The following is a 13,611-nucleotide window of genomic DNA, read 5'->3' on the forward strand; positions in this document are numbered from 1 at the left end:
TTTCAAAGGCATCATTAATTACTGAATGTGAAGCTGTGTATCCTCTGTGTATGTGCACATATACGTGTGTGTGTGTGTGCCTATCCCCACTAAGATCATAAGCATCCAAAGGTCAGTGCCCTTGCTTTTCAAGAGTTGTATACTCCCAGAACCTAACACGATGTCTTGCATGCATCAGCTTTATTTGTTAACAAATGAATAAAACAAGGACATGGAGCTGGAGGCTGGTGGTGCACACCTTTAATCCCAGGACTAGGGAAGCAAAGGTAGGCAAATTTCCAAGTTCAAAGGCAGCCTGGTCTACAGAGCTAGTTAGGACAGCCAGGGCTACATAGAGAAACCCTATGTCGAAAAACCAGAATAAACAAACAAGAACAACAACAACCAAGGACATTTATATATACTGGTTTCTCTTAATTATAAATACTCCTTCACATATAAACCAGACCCTCAAATTACTAACACTACTATTGATACTTTTCTCTATTCTTGCATGCTTAAATGTTATTAAATTTTAACTTTTTCCAACAGAATTTAAAACCTAGTGTTTCAATTATATATTATTAGTCTTTCCTAAAATAAATTATTTTGAAAGGATGTAACCTTATTGCAATATTTGATTCTGTACTTTGGAATATAATTTTTTAAAATGTCATGAACAAAAGTGAATTATACTGTCCGATTTTATTCAATTAACTAATTAATTGTACTGCTGGTATAAAACCCATAGCCTTGTCCATGGTCGGTGTGTGTATGTTTGTGTGTGTGTGTTTGTTTCTATCTGTCTGTCTGTGTGTCTGTATGTTAGGGATCTTCTACTATATTAGGCTTCTATGCTAACCCCTCATATTGCTCTTACTTTAAGCTGTCTCTTTTCATATCCCCTCCCTCATCCTCTCCATCCTTCCTGCACAGGAGTATTCTGAGATTTTGGATCACTGGGCTGTCCATTTTAATTGGTGTTTGGTCCCCTTGTTCTAAAACTACATAAACTTTTAAATATAACATACATTACAACTATGAAATATGAGTTGTGTACAAGTCAGTTAAAGATGTTGATTTTTTTGTTTTATGTTTGAACAAGTAAAATTATACATCACATATCCTGTAGTTCTAGATTTATTTTTTTATATTTGTACTCAGGATTTTCAAGGGGTCTTCCCTGACCAAACCTGATCTGTATCAACCTGGAATGAATCCACAGCCTCTCATCTCCTGTGAAAATAAAAGCATAACCTCTTCCCGAAAGTAACATCTTTTGACTTCTACTTTGAAGTCAAGACATTTTTAAAATATATAGATTGATTCAATCTATGAGTTTTCATAATCCAATGTGTCATAGCAGCTGCCATTCCTTCATGAGCAATCAGAAAATCTAAAGACAGCATAATAACATACAGAATCCAGACTCTCTATATTTCCCATCTTTATGTGGCTTATTTTTTGTTTTACTTTATTCCTTTTTAAGGACTTTATTATTTTTTAACTACTTTTAAAATATATGACTGTATATACCTTTTCTCTTTTCTCTCCCAAACCTATGTATATTTTTAAACACACTGTAGCCCATTTAGAGGGGTTTTTTTCCATTTGAATCTGCCTTTACTGCTTATCTCTATCCTATTCCATCTGCATGAGCCTTTAAACTGCTAAATATAGTTAGGACTACCTTGGTTTTGGCAACTGGCTTCCCCAAGCACTGGGACACCTGTGTCCAGCATAAGGCAGGCATTCTTACTTAGTTTACTGGGTTTGGGTGTTTTTAAGCTTTCTCAGACCCAATGTGGAAATTCAGCCCCCACATTGGAACACCATTTGTACTAGGACTTTTCTGTCCCAATAGCCAGTTCCCAAATAACTACACAGAGACTTATTATTAGTTATAAATGCTTTATGATTAACTTAAGCTTCTTTTTAGCTAGCTCATATAACTTAAATTAATCCATTTCAATTAATCTATATGCTGCCCCAAGGCTCATTTACCTCAAGTACCTACTTCCCATCCTGCTTGCTCTGCATCTCATGGTGCCTCCTCTTGTTCCACCCTTCTTCTTCCCAGCATCCTCCTAGTCTGGCTCTCCCACCCAACCTGTTCCTGCCCAGCTATAAGCCAATCAGCTTTTTATTAACAATGAGAACAACACATTTTCATGATGTACAAAAGGACTATTCCACAGAATCCCCCCTTCTGTCTCTCCTTAGAAAACATACAGGCTCTAATCATTTTATTAATTTATAATAAAATAAAATAATATATAATAAGATAAAAACTAACACATCAGAATAGAACAAAAAAACACAAAGGCAAGAGCCCAATAAATAGTTATAGCTGCAGAGACCTACTCATTCACACTGGGATCCCATAAAACCACTAAACTGGAAATTATATATGTGTATATATACATAAATATATATACATACATGCATACAAATGCACACACAGAAAGAACCTGTAGAGTAACATAGATAGATAGATAGATAGATAGATGTATATGTATATATATGAAAATAGAAAATAAGTCTAAAATATTTTAAAAAGAAGATACTCTGATATAACATTATAAGACAAGGAACCACCAAAGATTTCATGGAGTTTGTTTTGTTGTCAAGGTTTATTTTGGGGTTAAGCCCCATTAAACTTCTCAGGGTCCAGCTAATATTCCGATAGAAGGCAAAAACCTGGCTAATTGGATCTGAGGGGTAGAGCAAACTGTCTGACTGGAGCATATTCCTTCTGCCTGTTTCTTTATTCCTTGGGGGAAGGAGAAAAGAAGGAAGGGGAAGAATAAACGAATGGCCATTCTCCACAAAGTTTTCAGTTTATATATATATATAACTCCACAAGTTAGCAGTTCCATAGGCAATGGTAGTATTAAACATGCATTTCACAGAATCACACACACACACACACACACAAAACAAAACAAACAAAAAAAGCAGTGGATCCGGCAAGGAGGCGCCTTACATCTCAGAGGGGGTGTGGCTGGGATCACAATATTGGTAGCCATAGCAAGGGCCTGGGAGGAAGGCAAGGTACCTGATTTGCATTAACATTTAGCTGGTTGAACTAAAGGAAATCTCTTTTGAGGACTTTGCTTTTTCTGACTCCATCAGGGCACCCAAGTGAAAATTTTTCTCTCTGAAGTTAGTTTTAGCAGTTCAGGTCTTTTTCCTGTTTAAGCAGTTCATTTCCTGGGCTACTAATGGAAACCGAGGTAAAGGGTGATACAGAATATTAGTAGCTTGTTAAGTCAGAGCAGAAGACAGTAGATCACAGCTTCCTGAGTCTGCTATTAGAGCAAACATACTGTCTCTCCATTTAATGCCTCCTATTTGGGGCTCCTTTCTTATCAATGAGTTCTGTCCATAAAGAAAGTTATGAAGGACTAGTTTTATGCAGATTCCATCTATGAGAACAAAGGTTTGACTGAGTGGATGCTTTCACCCCAGGTCTTCACAGTGTGTGTTTGGGGGGGGGGGCACGTATATCCAACTGCCCTACAGGAAAAGTCAGGTTTATACACTGCTGGGATATTACAGAAGGGAGAGACATAATTTCACAAGATTTCTACAGGATTGGCAGTGACTTATCCAAAAGACAGGTTTTTCCTCAACTCTGCACACACGGGTTCTCCATATGGAGTACCCATACGCCCATGGATTAGATTAATAGATCCATCGGTTGCACATTTCCTGTCTAATACTGCTGGGCATACAGCCTATCCTTAAGAGTTGTTTGTTTCCCCAGTGAGACTCCCTGGGAGAAAACTAAATTTTCATTTGCAAGTCGCTATCAATTGGAGATGGCTTCCAGGTTGGGGAATGTGTCCATTTCTCCTTTCAGCTCTGGGAGCCCATCTGATACAAAACATTACAGCCCCCATGCATGCTGCCTAAGTCTCTGTGAACTCGAGTATGGGTAGAGTATGTTGATTTAGAGGGTTTGGTTTCATGGTGTCCTCTATCCCTTCTGGCTCTTATACTCTTCCTGCTTCCTCTTCCTTAGGATTTCATGAGCCCTGGCAGAGAGGGATTTGATAGAAACATCCTACTTAGGACTGAGTATTCCAAGGTCTCTCATACTTTGTATGATGTCTGGTGGTATACATCTGTATTTGTTCCTATCTGCTGCAGGAGAAAGCTTCTCTGATAATGTCTGAGCAAGTCACTGAGATATGAATATGGCAGAATGTTATTGGGAGTCACTTTCTTTCTATATTCTTTAAGTAGAACAGTAGGATTTGGTTTACTTTTGGTCTCTGGGCTGTCTAGCCTCAGGGTTTTCATCACCCAAGCAGTAAGATATGGGTTCCATCTCAGAGTGGACCTTAAGTCAGAGAACATATTAGCTGATTATTTCCACAAACTTTGTACCACCATTGCACTAGCAAACCTTGAAGGTAGGATATCATTATATATTACAAGTTTTATGGCTGGGTTGGTTTTGTGTTTCTCTTGGTGGTGTGCAGAGTACCTTTCTACTCCCAAAACTCTAGCATGTAGGGGTGAAGGCTCTAAGTATACATCAGCGCAATTTCTCCACGTTTAGTGAGTTACATGGGCATTGTGTTCAGCAAAAGGAAAGGACCTTCCAATTAGTTTGTGGAAGTCACCTATAGTCTTGACAACAATATGGGTTTTTGGGGGGTTTCTATGGGGCCCCTTTGGCCTACATTAATTAAATGTAACCCATTCCTGACACTGGAAGCCTCACTTGGTGACAAGAAATGTCTAGTTGTATCTCTATCTCTCTCATTATTTGACAGTTTCATTTAGATCACCTTCATATGTGTATGTGTTTGTGTGTGTGTATGTTTGTGTGTGTGTGTTTGTTTCTATCTGTCTGTCTGTGTGTCTGTATGTTAGGGATCTTCTACTATATTAGGCTTCTATGCTAACCCCTCATATTGCTCTTACTTTAAGCTGTCTCTTTTCATATCCCCTCCCTCATCCTCTCCATCCTTCCATCTTGGTCCTCCCTTTCCAGTCACTCTCTATCTGTTCTTATCACTCTGTAGAAGAATTCGAGGTCAAGGACATTGATACTTCCAATAGTTCTTTTATTATTAGCTATCCTAGGTGTGTATGTGTGTGTGTGTGTGTGTCTTTGTGTCTGTGATTTCCATAGTAAGCTAAAAATTGTCCTTTCAAGATTTGTGAAGAATTTGGTTGGAATTTGAGGGGGATGGCATTGAATCTGTAGATTGCTTTTGGTAGGATGGTCATTTTTGCTTTATTAATCTTACTGATCCATGAGCATAGAAGATAACTGCTTCAATTTCTTAAAGCTTTTTTTTTCATGCAAGTCTTTCACTTGTTTGGTTAGAGGTACCCCAAGATATTTTGCTTCATTTGAGGTTATTGTGAGAGGTGTTGTTTCCCTGATTACATTCTTAGTCTGTTTTTCATTTGTATAGGAGGGCTATTGATTTTTGCGAGTTAATTTCTGACCCAGCTACTTTGCTAAGAGTGCTTATCATCTGTAGGAGTGTCCCAGTGGATTTATAGGTCATTTGTGTATACTATCAGGTCATCTGCCAATGAAGATACTTTGGCTTCTTCCTTTCTAATTTGTATCCCCTTGGTCTCCTTCAGCTGTCCTATTGCTCCAGCTAAGACATCAAGTGCCATGTTGAATATTGGACAACCTTATCTTGTTCCTGGTTTTAGTCGAATTACTTTGAGTTTCCATTTAACCTGATATTGGCTACTGGCTTGCCGCAAACTGTCTTTATTATGTTGAGATATGTCCCCTGTTGCCATAATTGCTCCATGACTTTTATCATGAATGGGTGTTAGATTTTGTGAAAGGCCTTTTCTGTAGCCAGTGATAGGATCCTGTAGTTTTTGTCTTCAGTTTGCTTATATAGTGTACAGTCACATCCTCTCTCTCTTGTTCTTCCTTCCCTCAGAAACAATATGAGAGAGTGAAGGCGCAGATGGAAGTCGTGAGCAGGTCTCTGAGTATGTCCGCAGACTCTCTGATGGTCCCTCGGCAAACTCTTGAAGAGCTTGATGAGATAATAAAGGTAAGGAAATACCTGGATTGTTCAGATTTGCCTTTAGAGCAAGCTTGCACAGAAGCTAAGTGCCAGAGTAATCCAACTCAATTAAAACTAGTAAGATTACAAAATAATATCAGATGATGAGAATCTCTAGTTTCTTGTGTTACACAGCAGCTACTAACACACACAGCTACTTAAATTTCAATTTTATAAAGTTAGAAATTCCGCTCCATCTGAATCAGCTGCATTTCAAACCCTCAAGAGTCAGCTGTGACTAGCAGCTTTGGTGGCGTGTGCTCACGGTAAAATCTATTAAAAGTATTAAAAATACCCTGTAGTTCCTTCCTACTCAGTCTTTCTAGGAAGCTATTTAACAAACCAAATTGTTTAGTCAATAAATAAAGTAATGAAAGGAATATACAATCCTCAAAAGAAATACACACACAGTCAATAAATACTTGGGAAAGAGTGTTCAGCTTTCTTAACTATCAGGAAACGCAAATTAAAACCACTTTGAGAATCCATCTCATGCCAATCGAAATGGCTGTCATCAAGAAAACAAAAGCTGGCCAGAGGTCAGGAAAGATGCACCTTTATTCACTGCAGACCGGGAATGTAGCCTTTTACAGCCACTGTGGAGGAGAACGGCCATATGGCCCAGCTATCCCACTCTTTGGTGTAAAACTGAAGGACTAAGTCAACACACCACAGAGATCCTTGCACATCCCAAATTATTCACAAGGGATCAGAAATGAAACCAACCTAGACGTCTATCAAAAATGAGATCATGATGTTTGCAAGAGAATGACTAAAACCAGAGACCATCATGTCAGAGAGAATAAGTCAGGCTCAGAGAGACAAGTGCCAGATGCTTTCTCTCATTTTGGAAACAAAATTGTGTGTGTGTGTGTGTGTGTGTGTGTGTGTGTGTGTGTGTGTCACGCGCTTGTGTACATGTGTGTATAGAAAGGGGGATTGTGAGAGGAGAGGAGGAGATCTGAAGGGGAGGGGAACTGGAAGCTGCAGCGAAATATGTGTTCTAAGAAAGCAGAGAGGACACTGAGAGAAGGAAGGGAGCCAACCAGAGACAGATGGGATCACAAAAAAGGGCAGTAGGGGAGGAAGACAAATAAGAAGAGAATCGAGCAGCATATATGCATGAAAATGCCGTAGTAGAGCCTAAAGAATGCCATACAAATTTAACTTCATATGAATCTGCTGCGTTTCAAGTCCTCAAAGCCACATGTGACTAGCAGCTTTGATGGTTTATAGTCATAGTAAAATCTATTGAAAGTACTAATGTAGCTCCATATTTTTAAATAGAAATTTTCCAATGAGATACAATGAATGAAACTACCTTGAAACAAATGACTCCACTTGTTTTCTTTTTCTTTCTTTTGTTGTTGTTTTTACTTTGAAGAACATCCGACTAAAGCAACCTGGTCACCACATCATTCTTCTTCAGCTACTGAAGTCCCACCAACTTCGTCCCCCATATTTCTTTTAACTTCCATCTTCTCCTCCGGCCCACCTCTGCTGTCCCTCATAGGGCCAATCTTGCCATCCATGATCTTACTTCTCCTAAATCCATCTCAAACCTTCCCTTGCTAAGTGCTGTCTTCTATCTCAGCCTAGAGCACCCAGGTCAACAATTCTCCAACCACATCAGCCCCTCCTTCCTCCTTTGTCTTGTATCTCTACTTCCTTGCTTTCCTTCTGAACCAGCTGAAATGGTCAATCTAATTATGCCTGAAAAATACCTTGAGCTCCCAAGTACACCTCTTCCTGTTTATTTACACACAAATTCTAACCCTGGGTTCCAGGTATCACTGCTGCACCAGAGCAGTTGAATGAGACTTGTAAGAAACCTGTCTGTATGGCCGAGGGGTGGGGGTGGGGTGGGCGGGGGGGGGGGCACACATCTTTAATCCCAGCATTTGGGAGACAGAGGCAGGTGGATCTCCGTGAGTTCCAGCCAGCCTGGTCAACAGAGCAAGTTCCAGGACAGGCTCCAAAGCTAAAGAGAGAAACCCTGTCTCTTAAAATCACAAAAAGAAGGGAGAGAGAGATAGAGAAAGAAAAAGAGAGGGAGGGAGGGAGGGAGGGAAGGAGGAAGCGAGGGAGGGAGGGAGGAAGGAAAGAAAGAAAGAAAGAAAGAAAGAAAGAAAGAAAGAAAGAAAGAAAGAAACCCTGTCTGGAAGGGAGGTTGCCCCCTTCAGAGTCAATACAGGACAAACTAAGACACCAAATTCTTAACAGAAATTTATTACCTGGGTTGGGGGGTGGCCTGCAAAGGCAGAGAGCAAGCAGCAACAAACAACAAGCTCCAAGCATTTTTCTGCAGCAGTAGGTTTTTAAGGAGAAAAACGGGGAGTCTGTACTAGGGTGAGGTGGTAAATCCTGTAGCCAAATAATGAATTTTGATTGTTGGACCTTGTTGTTTTATCTCAAGAATGAGTCAGTGGCTTGGACCTTGGGATTAGCTTTAGGAATGTAATATAATGGTTTTTAGCAAGGAAGAAAAAGGTAAAAGCAAAACCTGCTAGCGACATGTTTGCCATGCTCAGGCCCGCTGGAGTTCTTCACTGCCTCCCTCCCATCAGCTCTGGCTGGTGCCTTTGCTTCGTATATCACTGGAAAACTGAAAACAAACAGCAACCCCCCATCCCACCTCTCCTCCTTCGGTCTGCCAGCCCACCTGCTGCCAGAGCCACTCTGGATGTTGCTCCTCCTGGACCTTCCTCCCATGCCCTAGAAACATGGTCGCAGGGCTTTTGTTCTCCAGTCTCCTTTAGCACCCAATTCTTAGCTTTGTTGAATCCCTACTAATCCTCGCATCTCCTAGCTCTTAAATGCACGCACAAAGAAAGAAAACTGCCCTTTGAAAGAACTATTGTTGGTTTGTTTAAAAAAAAAAAATCTTCAAGCGCCTCTAATCTTTGCCCGTTACTCTGCTCAGCATCCTAGGGAAAATAATGTCTCAAGTCACAGCTGTGATTTGCCTTCCAGGCCCCCCACGCCCCTCCCCGTCTCCTGGCTCCACCCACTCTGCATGGGATTCCAGGATTCTCCACTGGTGCAGCTCTCTTTGCTATTGCTGAACACTTCAAAAGTGAGAAATACATTCTTAGCTCAGGGATGCATAAAAAAAGGCGTTGAGCTGGACCTGGTTCTGAGATGCTCTGGGCTCTGCTCTGGAGAATGAGTGACTTAGCATTCGGTATGGAGCCCTCTTTTTCACCCCAGTCTCTCCTACCTGACGTCATGGGCTCTGATGGCGTTAGAGAATAATTAGACAGATGATTCTATAATTTGTAGCATTGTGTCTGACCCCACTGTCCAAACCCTTGTAGACAACTGCTTATTGGACATTACAAGTCAGAAGGTAGCGTTTTGTGTTACAAAATCAGAATTTCATCTACTGTATAATAAGCAAATCAAACCTCACGCATTCTGAATAAAAACTGATCCCTCCTCCCACCCCGCTGCCCACATCTCAGGAAATGGCACAACCCACCTACTCAAGTCCAAAATCCCAAGTCATGCCTGAGTTCTCCTTTATTTGGGTGACTTTTTGACAAGACATGTTGGCCCTCGATCTGAAATGAACCATAGCTTCTGGCCACTTTTTCTTCCTGCTGCTTCCCTCTGGCTCTGTAAACTCTGAAGGAAGACCACAGACTCAAATAGCATGTAAGAACAAAATCTTTTATTACTAGACCAAAATGCAGGGGTCAACACCTGTACAAAATGGTGACTACCCTCAAAGGAGCATGCAGGCTTCTTTTAACCACAGCTAGGATAATTTCAGGAACAGTTAGGCCATCTCAAACATAACTGGCCAAGCAAGCAACAGTCACACTAGTATACTTGTAATTGACTGAGGTTGAGTTTTACCATTTTTGGACATACTACTTAAACAAGTTTGGTCAAGTCTGGACATGACTCAGAAGAAGGATGCAGGATTTGTCCTTGAGAAACTGTGGGGTTCACTCAGGCTTGTCCCTAAGTAAGGATGTTGTTGACGATCGGTCCTTTGTTGGGGGAGACACCTGTTTTGACATTCTCCGAGAACTGAAACCTAGATTTAGATGTGAAAGTGGCAACGTTTAAACCCCTCAGTTCTAGCCACCTGCTGCCCCATGCAAAGTGGCAAAGAAAGCCACCAACAGACGCATTTGCCACCACTGTGGCCCTTCTAGATGCATTCCCAATCCTGTACCAGAAAAATCACTTTGAAACCTAATTAAACTCTAGTGTTTCTCCTATTGAACTTCTATTGACACTGAAAGCCAGAAGCACATTGCACCATGACCCAGGAGACACCACTCGACCTGCTCACCCACCTGCCTGACTGCTTTAATTTGCTGTCTTCCTCACTGGCTACTCAGCAGCTCAGCAAACTCTCATTCTCACAAATGCTAAATACCATACATAGTCCTCACACAAGGCCTTTGCACCTTCTGTCCTTAGATCTTTAAATGACTCACATCTTTGTGAGAACTTAATCCAAAAGGTCCCCGTACCCCCAGCCTCTATCCACCCCATTCTACGTGTTGCAGTTTCTTCAAAATGTCTTTAGCTTTCTCAAATTAGTTTACCCACTTAAGGGATCATTGCTATCTGTGCCCCCGACACCCAACTGCAACCCTTGAAGGCAGTGACTGTGTGGTCTTCTCTTCAAGAGTGATGGGGGGACACTAGGAGCACAGTGGACATTTGTTGAAGGAAGAATGAGATAATGGGCAACGATGGAATGCCTGTGGTATTTTTTCTGTTTATATAATTCAAAGCAATGTGACCAGCCAAATGGCTAAAGGCTTAATATAGACTCTAAGAAATAAATCTCGTGTGTTAGAAACTGTGCTGGAGTCTAGAGAAATCAAACCAAACTCATCTCAGCTCCTGATTCCTGAGTGTGTAATATCAAGAAAGGGTTTATAATATTGGTGAATAATCATGCACAGTGGTTACAGTAGATAAGAGACCTGTGGAAACACAAGCTCACCCAAGAAGTCAGGAGTTGCTACAGAATGGTAGCAATACTTGAGCTGAATTCAGAAGAATGAGTGGAGCTCCAAGTGGGTTCTAGAAAGGAAAGCTAGCCCAGATCAGGGAAAGAGCATGTACAGGGTGTATACACACACACACACACACACACACACACACACACACACACACACAACTCGTTAGACAAGGTTGGTCTGTGAGATCTAGTGGAGAAAAATGTGATTAAATCAACAGAGAAAGATGAACCAGACAAGAAGGGAGCTAGCAGGGAAAAGGCAATGGGCTGATTCTGGGAAGGACCATGCCGTAATCATCACCTTCCCTGAAAGATGGTAGAAAAGGATAAAAAGCAAGAAAGACTCAGCTCATAGGGAAACACTGACCACACAGGCAAACCTTGCCAATCCCTCTCCTTACTGGGCCCAGTGAAAAGGGGAGGTTTGCTTTATTGGTAAATTTAGTAAGAATTGTTCAGGCCCTGCTCAACTCCACTTTTTTTTTGGGATAGAAGCTTTGGGCAGATGACTTATTTCCTTGTGTTATTCCGTAAGGAAGCTCTTTGGGCACAAGGGCCCCTGATAGTCACATTGCCTGACCAGGTAGACTAACTGTACTTCTTGGGTCAAGTACCAGTTACCTGCTGGTTGAGATCTGAAGGCATGCTTTCCCCTCAGCGCACAGAAATGAGGTAACATGCTTGGTCTCTGTGTTTACTTATTTATTTATGTATTTTCCAATACGTTTAGAAATTGGATACTGGAAAGCAAGGTTTCCTGCTGGTAGATTCCCCAGAGAGGTTTGCTATAAAGGGAATTGAAAGGTAGAACGCTAACAGGATGTATGGGTAACGGAAGCTGTAGGTTTAGTTTTTGTTTTGGAAAGGAAATAGAGCATGTCTGAATGATGAGGAAGCACTCCATAGAAAAAGGGGTGAAGGTGCAGGGTTATGCAAATCTTCCTTACAGTAATTAAGGCCTGAAGTTGACAAGAAGGAAAATGACTGATGTTGTTGTTATCTGGGGGAATTGTTCTGTATTTCTCTAAACTCAAGACACGTAATTTGTTTGTCTTTAGAATGCATCTGGAATTTATGCAGAAATAGATGGCGCCACAAATGAGCTACAGGGAAAACGCTCCAACCTAAGTAACCTCAGTCAAGACTTAGTCCAAGAAGCGATGGACCATGCATCCAACCTTCAACAAGAAGCCGAGGAGCTGAGCAGGTAACGTCGGAGGTTTAGAAATGCAAGTATTTTCACAGTCTGGAGGAGCCCTTTGTGTCCAGTGTCCACTCCAGAGTCTCTAGGACAAAGCAAGTAGGTTGGGGGCCGGGAGAGGGGGGCAACTCTGGTTGCTGATTTGTTTGTTAATTGCTCCCTCAGAGATAATCACCATTTTTTTTGCAATTGTTTCAGGGAGACATGTTTTGTTTTGTTTTGGTCTTTGTTTGAGGCAAGGGTGCAAGTGAAGTGAAGTCTGTTTCACAATTGTTAGTGGGATGACTGCGGCAAGAAGTCAAACCCTTCACAATGTCTAACTCTGCCATCATCACCGCTTATATCATAGGCAACATTTACTTTCCATACCCAAATATCATAATCCACACTAGTTGGGAGTTAGCAATAGAACTGTCTGGTAAATGCTCAGCTTTCTGTAGTACCCAGCTGGAAATGTTTGATTTCACTCGAGTTAAGGGAAAAATCAATTGGTAATTTCCCTCACAGCCCCTAGAAAAGAGTCACACATCCTCTGGGCATTCAGTTAATGTTAACTGACATGTACCGAAAGATTGGAATTGGATTCATGACCCTGAAATAGGCAAATAATGAGATTGTTATAGAGACCACATGCCTTGAAAGGTCAGGGGTAAAGACCGGAGATTAATGCCTGTTCAAAACACACGCCATCCTTCTACTCCTGTTCACCGAAAGTTTCAAACATCCAGACTGAGTGAGGGAAGGAAGAGTATGAGAGGAAGGAAGCGGGGAGAGGGGGAGGGAAAAGGTAAAAGGAAGAGGAGAGAGGGAGGAAGAAAAAGAGAAGAAAGAAGGAGAGGAGGGGACATAATATGGAAGTCTGTAGAATTGGCAGTGCGGCTGTGTTACAGTTATTCAGTTTGGCTCTGTACCCTTAGGAAATGTGCCTTTTATGAAAGCAGTAAAAGGGACTTAGATCAAATGCCAGTTTTGATGCTCGCCTGTCAGTTATTAGTTTCCAGCCACCCTCTGGCTCTCTCATCGTTCCTTCATCTTTACCAGAACCACATTCAACTGGCGGGTGCACACAGCAAGCGTCTCTAAATGCCGTTTTGCCCTGGCATCAGGCAGGGTTCCATGGAAGCTGTTGTGCCTCCCACTTGGACCCCGCCACAAGTATTGGTCACCCTGATGTCACGTTTTTGACTCAATCGATTCTCTGACATATTCAAAATTTGCAGATCTTCCCCCCTCAAAATGTAAAGGCTGAAAATTCCTCAACATCTGTCTGGTGTACACATTTTTTTCCTTTACTCTTTTTGCCTGCTAGGGAGCAGCTTACGTTGGTTTGTTTTGTTACAAAGTATCCTAAAACCCAGACTGTCTTCCAACTCTGTGCA

At 41.4% G+C, this 13,611-nt stretch overlaps 1 protein-coding gene across 2 annotated transcripts in view; it reads left to right on the top strand.

Annotated features, from left to right (window-relative positions):
• Positions 1 to 13,611, top strand: part of Lama4 (laminin subunit alpha 4) — a 144,085-nt gene that overhangs the window by 74,848 nt on the left and 55,626 nt on the right. For both annotated transcript variants that reach the window (XM_041654188.1, XM_041654187.1), the window contains exons 12-13: positions 5,913 to 6,029; positions 12,090 to 12,238. In XM_041654188.1, coding sequence (XP_041510122.1) covers positions 5,913 to 6,029; positions 12,090 to 12,238 — 266 coding nt within the window. The remainder of the gene's footprint in view (positions 1 to 5,912; positions 6,030 to 12,089; positions 12,239 to 13,611) is intronic.

The sequence above is a fragment of the Microtus oregoni genome, unplaced genomic scaffold (genome assembly GCF_018167655.1).
Source record: "Microtus oregoni isolate MIOR12 unplaced genomic scaffold, Mior012 000006F_ref0000085, whole genome shotgun sequence".
NCBI classification, from domain to species: domain Eukaryota; kingdom Metazoa; phylum Chordata; class Mammalia; order Rodentia; family Cricetidae; genus Microtus; species Microtus oregoni.